General features: G+C 36.5%; 1 protein-coding gene across 5 annotated transcripts in view; it reads left to right on the forward strand.

Annotated features, from left to right (window-relative positions):
- The window catches only part of LOC127445640 (carboxyl-terminal PDZ ligand of neuronal nitric oxide synthase protein-like), a 204,553-nt gene that overhangs the window by 84,459 nt on the left and 99,659 nt on the right, over positions 1–20,435 (forward strand). For 2 of the 5 annotated variants that reach the window (XM_051705844.1, XM_051705848.1), the window contains exons 4-5: positions 4,663–4,698; positions 6,145–6,203. In XM_051705844.1, the coding sequence (XP_051561804.1) occupies positions 4,663–4,698; positions 6,145–6,203 (95 nt within the window). The remainder of the gene's footprint in view (positions 1–4,662; positions 4,699–6,144; positions 6,204–20,435) is intronic. The other 3 variants (XM_051705847.1, XM_051705849.1, XM_051705845.1) reach the window with 2 other exon arrangements.

Genomic DNA, 20,435 nt, shown 5'->3' on the forward strand with positions numbered 1-20,435 from the left:
GGAAAAAGTGAAGCGCTGTGAATACTTTCCAGATGCAATGTATATAATATATATACACACACACTGCCTTTCAAAAGTTTGGGGTCACTTGACTGAAATGTTTCTCATGATCTTAAAAACCTTTTGATCTGAAGGCGTATGCTTAACTGTTTGAAATTAGTTTTGTAGACAAAAAATATAATTGTTCCAACATATTAATTTATTTCATTACAAAATATAACATAGTTTTAATTTATTTTGGAATTTGTTTAGTCACAACACAATTCCTATAGTTCCATTTCTGTTCTTCCATAGTTTTGATGACTTTACTATTATCCTTAAATGTGAAAACACAAATATGTTATATTTTAGCATCTTCACAGTGGCCACACTTTGCCTAGATTTTGCAGACATGTACTCTTGACATTTTCTCAACCAACTTCTTGAGGTATCACCCTGGGATGCTTTTTAAACAGTATTGAAGGAGTTCCCATCTATATGCTGGGCACTTGGTGGCTGCTTCTCTTAATTATTCGGTCCAAGTCATCAATTTCAAAAACGTATTTTTTTTATTTTTTTTTATAACATTTTAGTTTTGTAATTAAATAAATTAATATGTTGGAACAATTATATTTTTGTCTAAAAAACTAAACATTTAAGCATACGCCTTCAGATCAAAAGATTTTTAAGATCATGAGAAACATTTCAAGCAAGTGACCCCAAACTTTTGAACGGTAGTGTGTGTTATATATATATATATATAAAATCACAATATCCAATTACATCGGCAACCCCCGGGCTGAGGGATCGGTGAATATTCTTGATTTAGTGATTTTGCATTGTAAATTACATTAATTTATTTAAAGATGAAAAACTTAAATCAAATACATTTCTAAATTCAAACTGCACTCCAAACGAAACGAAAAAGCAATTAAAATAATGAAGTGGTAAAAGAATAATATATACAAATTTCCATTTACCGTCAGGCAAGAATCCGTCTTAACATCATGGCGGAAAATTACTTAAATGAAGACATAAAAACAATTATAAATGTAAAAATAATTATAATGATTGCATAAAATAATTCAGAAGACAGAAACAAAGAAAGAGCGAGAACCTTTTACATGCGCGTGTTCCACGAGACTGCACGCCATCGTACAAACATCGTTTCATGCATGCGCACTGACGGCTTTTCTGTCATCTGTTCTTAATCTAATAAAGTGTGTTTCTTCAAATGCGTGTCTGTGTCTACGGGCAAATTATTTGTAATATTAATTTGATAATAATAATAATAATAGCCTAATAATAATATTAATAATAATAATAATAATTTAATACATGGGAAAACGAGCCAAATATTGTTTTGACATCATCAAATGCATCAGCTATTGGCGATCACTCTGACCATCGTCGATCCCCGAGATCATCGTCTATTGGCTCAACCCTAATGTGCATTTCTCTGTATAAATTAACAAAATGTTCAGACAGTCTCCTTGCTGGTTTTTCCGACACATTCAGAATCATTACCGCTTTTACCGGTGTCGCTGCAGCTCGCTTCGTGTGTGCGCTTGTAAAATTTATATTTTAAAGGCTCATTATTATGGTTTAGTATTTCTCTGTAATGTGGAACAGTGTTAGCTATGTTACTTATAACATTCTTTCTCAGCCCTGGTACTCAAACCATTTTCTGATGCCCCCTATATATATATATATATATATATATATATAAGTAATTAAATTAATATCATAAACGTGCAACAACTAGTCGACTAATGGCTTAAATTGACTCCTACTAGTCGACTAGGAAAATCTTTGGTCGGGGGCAGCCCTAGCCTGAACAATCAAATGCATTTCAAAATTTTCCAAAATGACCATCTTGGTGAGGAATTCATGTAAACTCAGAGAGTGATGTCTAAAGTGAACGTAAACAGTGGGGGAAAAAACTGAATTGTTCTATTTTAATTATTTCTATTCTTTGCTGTATTATTTTATTACTGACTGTTTAGTAGTTTTGAATAATTACTTGAGTACAATTCTTACATAACAAATTAGTTAGTGTGATTATTTGTGGTGATAAGCTGGTATCAAGAATGATAAAATTTCACTAACGTCTACAGAAATGTTGGTATTGTGACAATGGGTATATATATTGTGTATGGTAGATCTTGCTGCAATAACATGAAAAAGTAGATCTCATTCCATAGAAGTGTGAGCGCCCCTGCTCTAAATGATGGCATTGGAGGCTTTTCTTTAACCGTACGTAACATTATATAACTACCATATGACAATAACCTCCTCCCCTACCCAGCGCAGTTTACATTTCTGTCCCGGAAAATCAAGTTGATTGCAGACCTGTACTATTAGCAGGGCCGTTTCTAAGCATATGGGGGCCCTAAGCAAAATCCTACTTGAAGGCCACCCACAATAATATTATTCACAAATTGGACATTGGGGAGTCCAGCTATACAACCCACATTAGGGTCATTCCTGGGATTTGGCAATATTTCAACTTGGGGAAAAAATAAAATAATTCAGATTACATTTAATTCATTGTCTGAAGACTCCAAAACATTAGGCACATATTAAACCTCCAACAAATCATATTTTCCCACATCAGGCAAAATCAAATCCCTTTTATTATTTCCTATTGTTTTCTGATTTGGACACCTTTTTTTTTCTCAACCCCGTCACGGACATAATGGATGTGGTTTGAAAATGATTATACACAATACTTGTTATAAAAGAAGCATCTACCTGCTGCTTATGTGTCCCTCATACAAATTTTATGACTACAAATATAAAGTGTATGACAGTTTTATTATTTTTATGGTTTTTTTTTTTTTTTCAAATTGTGTGTCTGTGGCCTCATTGTTTTTTGTAAAAACATGATTAAATTCAGATATTTAACTAAAAACCCAACTTTTTTTAACTAGCCCTTAACATGTCAGGCTGTGCTCAGCAAACAATATAATGATTTTTAATTGTGTTCCTATTTTAATTATCAGATATTATCACACTTGTCTCCAACCACTAGACAACTTGCACCCACATATTTTTAACACCATGTTTTATTCAAGTAAATATATAGAATTTGTAATATACATTGTCTGTTCCATATTTTTGTTACAATATTCATAAATGTACTGAATAACTCAACCCCCTCACAGGCTTACAGTGAAAAATGTGACAGGGTTGTGTGTGATGGAGTTGATGTTTTTGCTCAGAATGGCCACTGCTCCTTGTGTGGTGTAGGACAGAAGACCACATAGCATGCATGATATTAATAAAATCTATATATATTTATGGATTAAAATATTATATTAAAAAGTACTGATTTAATATCTTAATTTCATGTGACGGGGTTGAGTTGTTGAGCTTGACCATACCCATCTTCCTATAATACAGATTATGATATTTCTTATCTGTTTCTATACCACACTGTTGAAGACAGCTGAATGATGTTACTTCTGATTAATATTGTCACATATAGGCAGAACAACATTTTTTATGGCCTGAAAATGGTTGGTGTGACATCTTTACATTAATGACAAAAATTATCGACAGTGTGCACTTTTTTTTATTTTTTTTCTAAGTGCAAATTCAGTGAAGTGTGGGACATGACACATTGCTTGGTTTCAGATAGAAAGAAGAAATTTTTTTATGATAAAGATTATTTTAATGCAATAATTATTTTAATTCATTGTAATGGACATATCAACATATTGTAAAAAAAAGCTTTCAACATTTCATTTTAGTGAACCACCACTTCATAAGGTCTGGGGGACTGAAATATTACAGAATACCAGGAATGACCCATTACACAAATACCTGTATTCCCCATTCTCCAATATCCCTTAATATAAATACTAATACAAAAACTAAACTAAAACTAACAAAGAACTTACAAACAAAACGAAAACTACACTAAATTAGAGTGGAAAACTGAAAATGAAATAGAAATAAAAACTAATTTTAACCTTGGCTTGATGCTTATATCACGTTGGAAAATAAGATGCAGGCATGGGAAAGGGTCAGGGGACAGTCTCAGCTTTCTAAAGATATAATTATTATGTTTCTATGGACTCTAAAGTTTGCGGAGAGAGCACTATGCAGAGCATCCGTTTGAATTGACTAGCATGATTGGTCACCACATAAGAAGCTTCAAAACAGCATTTATTCTTTGAATTTTGTGATAACATTTTCATTGTTTGAAAGCTTACCTTTTGGGATTTAAGACCATTTGTGAGGTTATCCTATCTTTAATTAATGTTATTTACGATGATTTTTGAGAACATACATTTTTCTCGACAGTTTAAATTCTTAAAAGGATAGTTCACCCAAAAATGAAAATTCTCTCATTTACTCACCCTCATGCCATCCCAGATGTGTATGATTTACTTTCTTCTGCTGAACACAAACAAAGAATATGCAATATCCCAAAGTGGTTTATTTCATCTGAAAGTGAAAGTGGAGATTTATAGTAAAAAAAGAACTTAAATATGGATCTGTTTCTTACCCAAACCCACCATATCATATCATATATCGAAGATATTGATTAAACAACTGGAGTCTTGTGGATTACTTTTATGCTGCTTGTATCTGCTTTTTGGAGCTTCAGATTTCTGGCCACCATTCACTTGCATTGTATGAGGTATTCTTCTAAAAATCTTCTTTTGTGTTCAGCAGAAGAAAGTCATACACATCTGGGATGACATGAAGGTGAGTAATGGATGAGAGAATTTTCATTTTTGGGTGAACTATCCCTTTAAGTTTTTTTCTTAAGAACAATTTTATGAAAAAAGATAGAACTTTCTGAAGTTAATTAACTAAGAAATTAGTTGGTTTAGTATTAACTTATTGCTAGGGATTGAGCCTCCACCTTTTTTAGTAACAACTGCAGAAAATAATTTAGATGGGCATGCTGGTAGCAATTTGGTTTAAGCTCCAGGCAGCTAGCTTAAAGGCTGGTGGTTTGATCCTGCTATTTTTTAAGATCAGACGTGAACAAGCAATTGAAGGGTTACAGAGATCTTAGTCCTGCTCTACTATGTTTACCCTTTGGCAAGAGACTTTGCCTTATGCTTCTTTTTGGAATTGTTTTGTCCTTAGGCAAAATACTTAAAGGTGACAGTCAGTGCAATTTCTGCATCATAAGTTGCCTTATGTTATAATTAAACATACGCCGATCAGCCACAACATTAAAACCACCTTCGTGCCGCCAAAACAGAAAACCCGCATCTCAGAAAAGCATTCTGATATGCTATTCTTTTTGTACAGAGCAGTTATCTGAGTTACTGTAGACTTTGTCAGTTCGAACCAGTCTGGCCATTCTCTGCTGACCTCTCTCATCAAGACATTTCCATCCGCAGAACTGCCGCTCACTGGATGTTTTTTGTTATTGTTGGCACCATTTGGAGTAAATTCTAGAGACTTGTGTGTGTGAAAATCCCAGGAGATCAGCAGTTACAGAAATACTCAAACCAGCCCACTTGGCACCAACAATCATCCATGCGATTATCTAATCAGCCAATCGTGTGACAGCAGTGCAGAGCATAAAATCAAGCAGATATGGGTCAGGAGCTTCAGTTAATGTTCACATCAACCATCAGAATGGTGAAAAAATTTGATCTCAGTGATTTGGACCGTGGCTTGATTGTTGGTGCCAGACGGGCTGGTTTGAGTATTTCTGTAACCGCTTATCTCCTGGGATTTTCATGCACAACAGTCTCTGGAATTTACTCAGAATGGTGCCAAAAACAAAACCAAAAAACCCCGTGAGCGGCAGTTCCGTGGAAGGAAATGCCTTGTTGATGAGAGAGGTCAACAGAGAACGGCCAGACTGGTTCGAACTGACAAAGTCTACGGTAACTCAGATAACCGGTCTGTACAATTGTGGTGAGAAGAATATCATCTCAGAATTGCATTCTTGCGGGTTGGCGCTGTCTTGGTGGCATGAGGGGGACCCACACAATATTAGGCAGGTGGTTTTAATGTTGTGGCTGATCGGTGTAAATTATTGATTTACACAGGTGCTTTATCTCTTTGTTTAATTCAGAGCGGGAACTTAAAAAAAAATTATATAGCAAGCTTCTACCTTAGGCTATATTATAATACATTAAAGCCTTGCATGTGTTATACTGAAATGATCACTTTCATTTCCTGCAGAAAAAAGAATGGACCTGGGATGAAAGCAAGATGATGGTGATGCAAGACCCAGTTTACAGGTGCGGAGCTTCATACAATATCTCTTATTTTAATTTCATCCCAGTGTGATTGTTATTCACAAGCATGCTTGACTGGAGTCCCTAATTCTCCATTGAGCTCAAACTACAGCCTGTGCCACATTAAAAACCCTACATGTGTCGTTTTCAAGCTCTGTGGTTATTTGTGTACAGCTCTACATAATGGGACGTATTGTGGCTGACTCTCAAATTTCCCCCATTCATAACCACTATTAATGTGCTGTGTTTTAAATAATTATGAAGGAAGACAAGCTAAAACCAAAATGACACACATAGTCGGATTAACATTCAGTATGTTAATCCCTTATTGGTATCATGCATAGGCTTGAGTTACTGACCAGAACAATTTAATAAATGAGACTAAGAGATTTAATTGGGCTCAATTTCATTACAGTAATTAGCCAATGGGAGGCACAATTAATATCGGGATTAGTTTTTTGATTATGCAAATTAAGACAGCCAGTGTTCTGTAGATTGGAATGAACAATGTGCATTGCAAAATCACTGCACTGTAGGGATTTGCACATTTCTTTAATTTTTTCGGTGGGTTGCCTGAATGACTAGTCGATTTATGGAGGTTTTGGGTTCACCTGACCCCCAATCAAATGCGTGACTTTGGGTGCATTTAAATAAGATGCATTTAAAAACAGCCATACAAAGCACAATGGAATGGAATAGTCCATACTAATAGTCCATATTTTTTTATTTTTTTTCTAAACATATTGATTTTATTACATATATACCTCATCCACACTTTCCTCCACTGAACACGCTCTCCATAACTGCATGCTTTGTAAATCAATGACGTTCTGAAAATTTTAAACTTAAACAGATTAGTGGGGATGTGGCCTAAAAGTTGAACTATTTCTGGTTGTAAGTTGAACTGTACCTCACACCCCATCATAAAAAAGCAGCATTTGTAGCCGGACAAAAAAAGGTCAATTTGAAAGTAAATAGCTGTAGTGGTTGTGTTTATAAAGACCTAACTTTGCTAAGTGGATTTCACCATGCAAGCAGCCGATAAAAATATAAAAACAAACAAACCAAAAAAGTTCCTCATGAATTGATCGACCTTACTAATCGACTAATCAGTTGTTGGACAAATAAGCAACCAATGTTCCCCATTCCTTTTGTATTACAATGCATTTAAAGGGATAGTTCACAAAAAAAAAAAAAAACATGTCAAACTTTGGAACTACTAGTATCACGGCTTGGGCTGTTTCTAACATATTATTGGAGAAACAAGGATGTGTGTGTGAGAGAGAGAGAGTGAGTGCGAGCGAGTAAGCGAGCGTGTGCGATCACCTGTTGATGAAGCTGTAGTCTGTTAGTCAGCTTTCTGAAGATAATGTCATTTTGGTGAAATTCATCTTATTTTCTCAGTGGAAAAATAGCCGTCCAAGTAGGGATATTCCTCCCTATTTCGCGGTAGCTGTTGTGCAAGATTCTTTCTCTAAGGGTACTTTTACACTGGCAGTTAAGTTCGAAACAGAGCATGGTTCGCATGAAAAATTGGTTATGTGAAAGCTGTCATGCGGACCGGGGAGTGCACCGTGGTACCAAACCCGAGACTACCTGTAGGAGGTGGTTTGAGTTCGGTTGCAATGGAACTGTAGCGTGATTTGCGTAAATGTGTAAGCAACTCGGACTCGGGTGCGCACTCATTCAGGAAGTAAAGTAACCTGCGCATGCGTTTTAGCCGATGACGACATCATTAGTTTCGACACCTCACGAGGATCCACACATTCCTGAAAGTCCCAAAAAAGTAAAGACACCACAATGACATACAAGTACAATCAACACAATAAATACTGTCTGTCTGTCTGTCTATCCATCTATATACAGTGCATCCGGAAAGTATTCACAGCGCTTCACTTTTTCCACATTTTGTTATGTTACAGCCTTATTCCAAAATGGATTAAATTCATTATTTTCCTCAAAATTCTACAAACAATATCCCATAATGACTACGTGAAAGATATTTGTTTGAAATCTTTGCAAATTTATTAAAAATAAAAAACAAAACAAAAAAAATCATATGTACATAAGTATTCACAGCCTTTGCTCAATACTTTGTTGAAGCACCTTTGGCACCAATTACAGCCTCAAGTCTTTTTGAGTATGATGCTACAAGCTTGGCACACCTATTTTTGGGCAGTTTCTCCCATTTTTCTTTGCAGGACCTCTCAATCTCCATCAGGTTGGATGGGGACATGTTCAATCGGGTTCAAGTCTGGGCTCTGGCTGGGCCACTCAAGGACATTCACAGAGTTGTCCCATAGCCACTCCTTTGTAATCTTGGCTGTGTGCTTAGGGTCGCTGTGCTGTTGGAAGATGAACCTTCACCCCAGTCTGAGGTCCAGAGCACTCTGGAGCAGGTTTTCATCAAGGATGTCTCTGTACATTGCTGCATTCATCTTTCCCTCGATCCTGACTAGTCTCCCAGTTCCTGCCGCTGAAAAACATCCCCACAGCATGATGCTGCCACCACCATGCTTCACTGTAGGTATGGTATTGGCCAGGTGATGAGCGGTGCCTGGTTTCCTCCAGACATGACACTTTCCATTCAGGCCAAAGAGTTCAATCTTTGTTTTATCAGACCAGAGAATTTTGTTTCTCATGGTCTGAGAGTCCTTCAGGTGCCTTTTGGCAAACTTGGAGTGGCTTCCATCTGGCCACTCTACCATACAGGCATGATTGGTGGAGTGCTGCAGAGATGGTTGTTCTTCTGGAAGGTTCTCCTCTCTCCACAGAGAAATGCTGTGTTCTTGGTCACCTCCCTGACTAAGGCCCTTCTCCCCCGATCGCTCAGTTTGGCCGGGCGGCCAGCTCTAGGAAGAGTCCTGGTGGTTCCAAACTTCTTCCATTTACGGATGATGGAGGCCACTGTGCTCATTGGGACCTTTAGTGCTGCAGAAATTTTTCTGTACCCTTCCCAGATCTGTGCCTCGATACAATCCTGTCTCGGAGGTCTACAGACAATTCCTTGGACTTCATGGCTTGGTTTGTGCTCTGACATGCACTGTTAACTGTGGGATCTTATATAGACAGGTGTGTGCCTTTCCAAATCATGTCCAATCAGCTGAATTTACCACAGGTGGACTCCAAGCAAGTTGTAGAAACATCTCAAGGATGATCAGTGGAAACAGGATGCACCTGAGCTCAGTTTTGAGTGTCATGGTAAAGGCTGTGAATACTTACGTACATGTGATTTTATTTTTTTTTATTTTATTTTTTATTTATTTTTTTTATACATTTGCAAAGATTTCAAACAAACTTCTTTCATGTTGTCATTATGGGGTATTGTTTGTAGAATTTTGAGGGAAATAATTAATTTAATCCATTTTGGAATAAGGCTGTAACATAACAAAATGTGGAAAAAGTGAAGCGCTGTGAATACTTTCCGGATGCACTGTACCTTATAAATACTATATATAAATACTATTATTGGTTATAAATATAGGGTATAATAGGAGATGACATTGGCAATAACTTCACCTTGGACACGAGCGTGAGTAAGCGTGCAGTGTAAACAAAGATGCAAATGAATTCCTTGCAATCAGCTGTTTCCTCAAAAAACGCTGCCTGCAAGCAGCAGCAAGCCACCTTCCCCTGGACATCTGATGAGTTACGCCATGAAGTGCACATATATGCAGTTGTCGTTCACTCTTCTGTGCATGATGGCACCAAAATAACAAAAAAACTAAAAGTATGATGAGTCCCGTTGTTCACCATGCGTGCTAGTAATGATGTAAGATGAACGCAAATGGACTGGGGTTTGATAGAATCAAGTGAGTGTGAAACCAGACCAACGTTGCGGTGGGCACCGGGAACAATCGCACTCGGAATCGGACTGCAGCAAATGTGCCCAGTGTGAAAGCCCACTAAAGAAACCTCAATCTCTTCCTCCATTTTGAACAGTAAATCCTCTCCAATGTGGAAAGTCCAGTAAGAGGTAAGCACCTTTAGTTTGTATAATTAATCAGTTTGTTGTGTCTCTCAGCTGTGAGGAGCCTTAATGCTGAAGTTGTTAGTTTAAAGCCGTTTAAAGCTATTTCCTAGCTTTAGTAGTGTAGTAGTAATACGAGTGATCACGGTTGTACGTAAACAATGACTGACGCTGACTCACTTCACGTCACCAACTGGCTCATATTACACACAAAAATGGTCTTTTGCCTCCACCTGCTGGCTAAAATTTGTAATGACACAAAATTAAATGTAAAGAGACAGATGGCTCTTTACACATCTGCACTGTTCTTACATTTTAGTTTAGAATGGCACAAACACAAGTGAAGTGATACAAACAGTGAAGCCTCCGAGTGCTGATGGTGTGAGACCATCAATACTCATGGAACGTTTCTCGTCCAATGAGATTAGAGGACCGGAACTAACTGGAGTGTGTGTGTGTGTGTGTGTGTGTGTGTGTGTGTGTGTGTGTGTGTGTGTGTGTGTGTGTGTGTGTATAAATATATATATATTGTTTTTGTTTTTTTCTTTCATATAAGTCATCATTTTCTCACATTTTCCATCCAAAAGTCTTTCTTCTGTGGAGCATAAAAGGAGGAGATGTCAGGCAGAATGTTAGTCTCAGTCACCATTTACTGTAATTTTATATTTTAATACAATGAAAGTAAATAGTGATTAAAGCCCTATTTGGACGGGATTGGTTTTCTAAACAATGTTTGAGTTACTGTTATTATCACCTGACGTCTGAGATTGAATGTACTGTTTCGGACTGGACTAAAGATCTCTGTGTTTATTACATAGGTGGGAGTGTCTGTTTTCTAGATATGGGCATTACAGAAGGTTGAACACATCATTTACAGTAGGTGAATAAATTGACGTATCTTTTAAACTTGATCAGTTTATAATTAATGTATTGATATAATTCTTATTTATTAATTATACATTACAAATTCACATGAGTTTATAGAAGTGGACTGCTTATAATAAACCCAATGAAATAAGCAATACTTATCTGTGAATTATATAATTATAACATTAGATAATTGAGTGGAGAAATTAAGGTGAGTATTTTACCTGACACTGATATTATTACAGTGGCCAGTCTTAGCAGTTTCCGCTATTTTGTTCTCCTTGTTAATTTTCGTATTTTTTGTCGGATGGCAAAAAATCAACATCCAAATTAAAAGTTGCACAGCAGGCAGAAGATTGGCACGCACCATGCATAAGTACGATGTTAACAGTAGTTCTTGTAGGTCAAAATACATGAAGTGTTGTGAAAATTCAATATCAGCAGTCACAGACATTCACATTCGGACGGGATTCGATTTCTCAGAGGACTCATGAGTTAGCCGAAAGATTGTGTGAGAAAAATAGACTTTTCAGATTCGGACAGGATTAAAATCACATAGTACGTCTGTAAAACCCCAAATTTCCTAATATTTTCAGAGAAAACTAGTCCTGTCCGAATAGGGCTCAAAGCTGTCATTCTGCCTAACATTTCCTTTTGTGTTCCACAAGTCATATGGGTTTGGAAGAACATGAGTAAACAATGACAAGAGTTTTCAATTTTATGTGAACTATCCATTTAATACAACCTAATATTCATGTAATCTGGAATTTCACATGGAGAGTTAACTTTGTGGGCAAACAGCGTCACTGATCCCCTCCACAATATCTTTCAGAGCCTGGATAATGAGAGGTTGTGGTTGGAGTTCAAATCCCTGAATTAGTCAAAAGAAAGGAGCTGTCTGAAGTAGTGGCAGCAGTCACCACTGTGACTGCAGACAAGGTCATCACTGCCTTGCGGTCATTTCATTTTACGCACAGGCACATGTACACACACATGCACTGGCTGTATTCACAGTGCTTTGTTGAGAGTGATGCAGGACCCAATTTACCAGTCGCTGACAGAGTGCTGTAGTCCTCTCATTTTTCATGAAATATGTCATCTGTATTAATCTCCGCTTGCACTTAAGCGCTGATGCTAAGCGTCAGGGTGATCCAGAGCTGGAAAGGAACAACTGTATTGTCGCAAAATCTTCCACAAGTGCTAACCACAGGACTGTCTTTTGAGACTCTGGTGCAAAGTGAAAAGATGATAGGCACCATGTTACAAAGCTCTAAACAGAGTCTGACACAGCTTGTTCGAAGCCCAGACATGGATGGATGAGAGAGTCTTTTGTTTGGTTCCACAATATGACAGCTCACCTGATATAAATGTGTTTTATCTAGGATTCAGTTGATCCAGTCAGATTGCTATCTCTGTTATAGGGACACACAACAAGTACATAGTTTTCACAAAACCAGTTTGCACTTTTTTTCAAGAGGCATGTTGAAATTATTTAAATTATTCACACATTACAATCACTCTGAAAAAAAGGTGTGGAAATGCGATTCAAAAATCCATTTACAAAATATATAGGTTTTACAACCACCTTGTGAGTAATTTTATATCACAGTAACAATATCACAATATAGTTATTTTTGCTGGTTTAGACAGTACTGTATATCAAATGATCATGGCACATCAATTATTATATAATTATTAATTATAATATATTATAATATTATGTGTCAGGTTTCTTGTCAATTGTGAATAAATAAACTTTTTCCTTGTCTTAGCATTTTTGGGATATATCCTTCTCTGTATTTTAATATTATTCTATGTTTTTACATTTCTCACATGTAAATAACTTCAAACAGTCCTGCTCACTGATAGCGTGCAAATATACCGATCAGCTGCAACATTAAAACCACCTGCCTAATATTGTGTAAGTCCCCCTCGTGCCGCCAAAACAGTGCCAACACACATCTCAGAATAGCATTCTGAGATGCTGCTATTCTCACCACAATTGTACAGAGCGGATCTGAGTTACCTCTGTTGTCTCTGTTTACCTCTCTCATCAACAAGGCGTTTCCTTCCGCAGAACTGCCACTCACTGAATGTTTTTTGTTTTTGGCACCATTATGAGTAAATCCCAGAGACTGTTGTGTGTGAAAATCCCAGAGACTGTTGTGTGTGAAAATCCCAGGAGATCAGCAGTTACAGAAATACTCAAACCAGCCCATCTGGCACCAACAATCATCCATGCAATTATCTAATCAGCCAATCATGTGGCAACAGTGCAGTGCATAAAATCATGCAGATACAGGCCAGAAGCTTCAGTTAATGTATACATCAATCATCAGAATGGGGAAAAAATGTGATTTCAGTGATTTGGACCATGGCATGATTGTTGACGGACTGGTTTGAGTATTTCTGTAACTGCTGATCTCTTGGGATTTTCACACACAACAGTCTCTAGAATTTACTCAGAATGGTGCCAAAAGCAGAAAACATCCAGTGAGCAGCAGTTCTGTGGACTGAAACACCTTGTTGATGAGAGAGGTCAACAGAGAATGGCCAGACTGGTCAAAGTCTACAGTAACTCTATACAATTGTGGTGAGAAGAATATTGTCTCAGAATGCTATTCTGAGATGTGGGTTGGTGCTGTTTTGACGGCACGAGGGGGACCTACACAATATTAGGCAGGTGGTTTTAATGATGTGGCTAAGCGGTGTATATCTACCATACCAGCTAAATCTCTTCCAGTTGACTCATTTCTACCATTTGTTCTGTGTACTGCTTACAATCATACCGCCCAACCCTAATTCCAGTGATAAATACAAATAAAAAATCACTTAATCTGAATTTAGCTTCCACGTTTCCACATGAGTATGAATTCCTGCTTAATCTGATTAAAAGGATAGTTCACCCAAAAATGAAAATTCTGTCATTTACCATTGTTCACCATTCACTTTCCATATATGTAAAACAGATTTGATTAAACTGAATGGTGAAGGAGGCTAACATTCTCCCTAACATCTCCTGTTGTGTTCAACGGAAGAAAGAAAATCAAACAGGTTTAAACAACATAAAGGTGATTGATAGATGACATAAATGTCATATTTTGGTTGAACTGTTCCTTTAACTTAGATTGCCTTTACTATAATTAGAGCAGCAGCATGTTGAAATGTGGCTTATTTCACTGTAATGTTAGTTGCAAAATTACACTTTTGCTGTCACATTCATGTACTGTATAGTTTTGTGATCAAAACTTCAAGTAAACTTTAGGATAGGAAAGTCTGCTGGATTCTCCCAGGCAACATGTGAGCCCAAAATACTCATTAGAATATGAAAAGATTTATTGATCGTCCTTGCTCAAGGATATGTGTGCATTTGTTTCTGTTTGTTTCTGTTAGTGGAGGACACAAACCATTAGTGGTGTTTTATGAATGCAGTCACATTAGTGCTAGCGTATCCACCACAACCAGACTATAATACATGAGTCATGATTAAAACTAACTCGCTCATGATGAATAAATCACATGTTGGCAACATCATACTCTGCCAGGTTGACCAGAATTGGTAGGCGTGCTGCATTGCTGTTGATTTCCTGTTTACTTGCCAAGTACAAATGCATTGTACTGTCCTTTTAATGTTTAAAACATTATAGGATATGAGGTGGTTGGCAGTAGGTTAATAACAATACTAAAGTTTTAGTGAAATTTCAAAATGTATGTAAGCTACATAAAATATATGATAATACAAGTGCTAATTTATTCAAAAAGTTAATAAATACATTTACATTATTTATAGCTATGAATAAATCTAAATATTAAGAAATTAAATATTAAATGAAATAATTTAAATTACATTTAAATATTAAATAACAATGACATGTAGCAAAATAGCCAAGTATTTCTCTGCTTTATTTTTATTTGGCATAGTCCAGCCTCTTTACATTCATTAGCACTTTTCACAGACTCATGCGCACACATACATGTGTTGCAAAGCAGCAGCCTTTAACTCCAGTAGCTCATGAGCACCAAATTCAGTTGGTACAACTAATATTGTAGAAAGACAGATATTGTTAAATTATTTATTTTAGTATTGTCTTAATACTGTACTTTTGATATGAGACTTTGATGCTTTGATTACATACTGAAATGCTTTACCAGTGTGCATCAGTAGAAATACTTCATGTAGTCATCAACTGCAAGAGGCAGAATAAATCACAGTATGCACCAGACAATAAAGCACATGTTCTCATGATAAATAATGTGTGACTATTTTTGAACCAACAGGCTCAATGATCAATGTGTTTGAGGCTACTGACTTGAAATGCACACCTAATCCATATAGTGTCTGTGGCTGATTTCTGTGTGAGAGAATAGACCAGCATATAAATCAGGTCACCCGTCCTAATTGTAAATACGACTTTGAATCTGGGCGATCAAGAAAAAGCATTAAAGGACTACATTTGAAGTCAGAAGTTTACATACACTTAGGTTGAAGTCATTAAAACTCATTTTTTAACCACTCCACAGATTTAATATTAGCAAACTAGTTTTGGCAAGTCGTTTAGGACATCTACTTTGTGCATGAAATGAGTAGTTTTTCCAACAATTGTTTACAGGTAGATTGTTTCACTTTTAATTGACTATCAATTCCAGTGGGTCAGATGTTTATATACACAAGTTAACTGTGCCTTTAAGCAGCTTGGAAAATTCCAGAAAATTGTCAATCCTTTAGACAATTAGCCAATTAGCTTCTGATAGGAGGTGTACATGTGGATGTATTTTAAGGCCTACCTTCAAACTCAGTGCCTCTTTGCTTGACATCATTGGAAAATCAAAAGAAATCAGTCAAGACCTCAGAAACAAAAATTGTGGACCACCACAAGTCTGGTTCATCCTTGGGAGCAATTTCCAAACGCCTAAAGGTACAGTGTTCATCTGTACAAACAATAGTACTCAAGTATAAACACCATGGTACCATGCAGCCATCATACCACTCAGGAAGGAGATGCATTCTGTCTCCTAGAGATGAACGTAGTTTGGTGCGAAAAGTACAAATCAATCACAGAATAACAGGCGGAGTTAACAAGTAGAGGAGCTGCTTGAGGAAACAGGTAGACAAGTATCTATATCCACAGTAAAACAAGTCCTATATCGACATAACCTGAAAGGCTTCTCAGCAAGGAAGAAGCCACTGCTCTAAAACCACCATAAAAAAAGCCAGACTACAGTTTGCAAGTGCACATGGGGACAAAGATCTTACTTTTTGGAGAAATATCCTCTGGTCTGATGAAACAAAAGTTTAACTGATTGGCCATAATGACCATTGTTATGTTTGGAGGAAAAAGGGTGAGGCTTGCAAGCTGAAGAACACCATCCCAACCGTGAAGCATGGGGGTGGCAGCATCATGTTTGCTGCAGGAGGGACTGGTGCAATTCACAAAATAGATGGCATCATGAGGAAGGAAAATTATGTGGATATACTGAAGCAACATCTCAAGACATCAGCCAGGAAGTTAAAACTTGGTCACAAATGGGTCTTCCAAATGGGCAATGACCCCAAGCATACCTCCAAAGTTGTAGAAAATGGCTTACGGACAACAAAGTCAAGGTATTGGAGTGGCCATCACAAAGCCCTGACCTCAATCCAATAGAAAATATGTGGGCAGAACTGAAAAGGCGTGTGCGAGCAAGGATGCCTACAAACCTGAGTTACACCAGTTCTGTCTGGAGGAATGGGCCAGCAACTTATTTTGACAAGCTTGTGGAAGGCTACCCAAAACATTTGACCCAAGTTAATCAATTTAACCCTCTGGGCGCCGGCGCGTCCTGCTGGATTTTTTCCTCATAACAGCGGAAACAACTTAAAATACTCCATCATTTTTGGGCATACAGATAAGTGTAAGACATCATTAGAGACTATAAAGGGTCTACTTTTGTTTGTGTACACTCACAATAACAACAAAATCTTGTGCTTTTGTAAAATAAAGAAAATAAACAGGGTGCACTTTCAGCCATCTCTGTCTCCGCAAGCATCTTTCTGAAACACGTCACAAAAATGAAGTGAAACTCCGCGAATATTTATCACACAAACATGAAACATATTTCTAAAGAAAGCTTAAAATGTCTACTTTAAAATAAAACAATTCAAATATAAAACAAATATTCTCCTGCAATGTAATCTGTATGAAACAAAGTGATGTACAGTTTCTCCTGGCTCAGCTAATTATCCCTAATGTGATCACACCCACCAGCAGAGCGCGCTATTCATACAGTAATGTGCTGAGGCGATCAATGCAAATGGTAAACGCCCCCAACAGTGCCTTAAAAAGCATCAAGTTCATTCACGTTTCTGCGTGTTTGGAAGATGGCACTCTACACAGGTGAGGAAGCTCTACAGATGGTCCTGGATAGTGATAAAGAGTTCACATTTTCCTCAGAAGAGCGGGAATCCGACGAGGAATGTTTGCGTTTTGAAGAGCACTCATCCGAAACAGTTTTGGATGAGTAAGTCATTTAGTTTTACTTACATATTAGTTGACATGCTATTTTATATAAACATGGACATATTTTACTAGTTGGACTATTTCCAGACTTGCCAGCCAGGATTCAGAGTATTGAAATTTGAAAAATGTCCTAATAGGCAAGTTTTAGTTACATTTAAATGTTGTTTTGGCTAAAGCAGGTATTTCAATTGTATGCTGTATGATATAAATATGATATGTAATATGATATAAAAATAATATGAATGTTTAGATTATATTTTAACCAGTGTTTATGCTGCCTCATTATCATCAACGAAGCTTGTGCTTGCAAATATCTGTTTGGGTGTAAATGTGTAAAATGTGCTGTAAATATGCCCATATTAGAAAATCAGCATATTAGAATGATTTCTGAAGGATCATGTGACACTGAAGACTGCAGTAATGATGCTGAAAATTTAGCTTTGATCACAGGAATAAATTGCATTTTTCAATATATTCAAATAGAAGTTATTTTAAATTGTAAAAATATTTCACATCACTGATTTTGCTGTATTTTGGATCAAATAAATGCAGCCTTGGTGAGCAGAAGAGACTTCTTTTAAAAACATTAAAAAATCTTTCAGATCTAAAACTTTTAAACGGTAGTATAGGTCTTAAGTTTTTAAGACTTTATGTAAAGAAAATGTTTAGTGAGATTACTTCTTTTAACTTGAACTTGATTTTGTGAATAAGCTACAAACAATACATTCAATCGTTAAGCCTCCTCATATTCATTCTCTCTTAGGGGAGGGGTCTTTGTCTCCTCAAGTGTGAATCACATCAATATTCATGATCATCCACGCCTCCTCGCATATGGCCTTTCTAACACTAAAAGTGTCTTACAAAAGTTAAATACTATATTGTTTTGTATGAATGAGTGATCAGGATGGTTTCACATAATTTTTGTTGCAAAAACTCTAGGCTACAAGATCCAGTTCTCAGAAGTCTTGTGAACAAATGTTTAGTATGTGTTATATGGCCTTATTTCAGTGACTTAACATTTTTGTTTTTTCAAAAACCACGCATAAACGTTATTTTCTCAAAAATACAAACATGTACATACATGTTGTTCACATATTATTGTAGCCCAGTTTGTGCTGAATACAGTGTTATCAGACTTTAGCCATTAATATGTTTTAAAGCAACTGAAAGAAGCACAAATGTCAAGGCATGTCAAAACTTCTTCAGGGCCCAAAAACACCTTCAGACCCCAGAGGGTTAAAGGCAGTGCTACCAAATGCTAACAAAGGTGTATATAAACTTCTGACCCACTGGGAATGTGATGAAAGAAATAAAAGCTGAAATAAACCATTCTTTCTATTATTCTGACATTTTATATTCTTAAAATAAAGTAGTGATCCTAACTGACCTAAGACAGGGAATGTTTTCTATGATTAAATGTCAGGAATTGTGAAAAACTGAGTTTAAATGTATTTGGCTAAGGTGTATGTAAACTTCTGACTTGAACTGTACATTGATTGTTTGTACTGCAAACACTGCAGGGCTGCATGAACAGCTGACAGCTCAATGGCAGGTTTGAATATTCACTGGTCCTCTGGAGAGTGTTGCATTGAATAAAAGTAATTTTCAGCTTACCTTAGTGCTGCCTCCCAACAGAATGACAGGAAGTGATGTGAACTCAAGGTTCTGATGCTCTGGGTAGTCTGCATGCCTTGGGAGTGCTTGTTGTCAGATGGAAAATGGAATATTGTGCTACCTCTACAAGCCTCAATCCCAGTTCACCACAAACATAAAGCTATTGTTGGCTTTCATGCTACCCATCTAGTTTGAAATTGTTGTGGATATTAAAGGATTAGTTCACATCATTTTTTTTTTTTTTTTTTCTGAAGCAATTATAGTGAATGGGGACTGAGGTTTTCAAAATTTAAAAAGAATGCAAAAGCACAATAGAAGTATCATAAACATGGTCTTGACTTCACAGTGCATTATATCCACTATATAGTCTTCTGAAGTCATACGGTAGCTTTGTATAACAGACTAAAATAAAAGTTGTTTATCACTGATAATATAACTCGTAAGAGAGCTGTTAACCCCACTGAAACCGGATCATGGATTTAATGAGTTGACTCATGACCAGATCAATGCATCAACTGACTTTAAAGAACGATTTGCAAAAATCACACAATTTGTTCAATAATCGTTTTTTTTTTTTTTTTTTTTTTTTTTTTTGGTGAATATTTTCAGTAAATAACATTTCATTTTGGTCTGTACTCACAAAATACTTTCGAATTGCTTTTGAAGAAAGTCATACATGTTTAGAATGACACAAGGATTAGTAAATGATGACAGAATTTTCATATTTTAGGAAACTATGAAAGTCTTATTCAGTTGAACTCCAACTATCTCACTGAAGAGCGCATGAAGATTAACTGCTTCTGAACCGGACTTGAACCGCTGTGTGTCTGCGGAGGTTCGTGCCAAACTCCTGGGAAAATATAAACTATGATTTTAGTGAACACAAAGTGCTCCGGTTTCACTTAATTTAACGATCGTGTAATGGCAAATGTTATTTGTTGTTGTGGGTTCATACACGCAGTGTTAATGACACGTGGTGACACAGAGTAGCCCTGTGTCATGCCCGAGATGATAGAATGAAGAAACATAGAATCTCAAAGGTGTGTCTGTGAAATAAGGGCTCGTATGTATAATCAAATAACCTGTGAAATTAAAGATTTTTGGACAGAAATATTTTAATATTGCATATTTAAATATAATATAATTAAAATGTATAATATAAAAAGTTTTTAATTAAAGGAAATCATGTAAAAGTTAAATATTAATAAATTACTTCTTGAAACAGCAATAACAAGAGTATGACAATTAATCATCATAATCGTGAAAGCCCTAAAACGGACCATTAAT

Source organism: Myxocyprinus asiaticus, chromosome 9 (assembly GCF_019703515.2).
Source record: "Myxocyprinus asiaticus isolate MX2 ecotype Aquarium Trade chromosome 9, UBuf_Myxa_2, whole genome shotgun sequence".
Lineage (NCBI taxonomy): Eukaryota > Metazoa > Chordata > Actinopteri > Cypriniformes > Catostomidae > Myxocyprinus > Myxocyprinus asiaticus.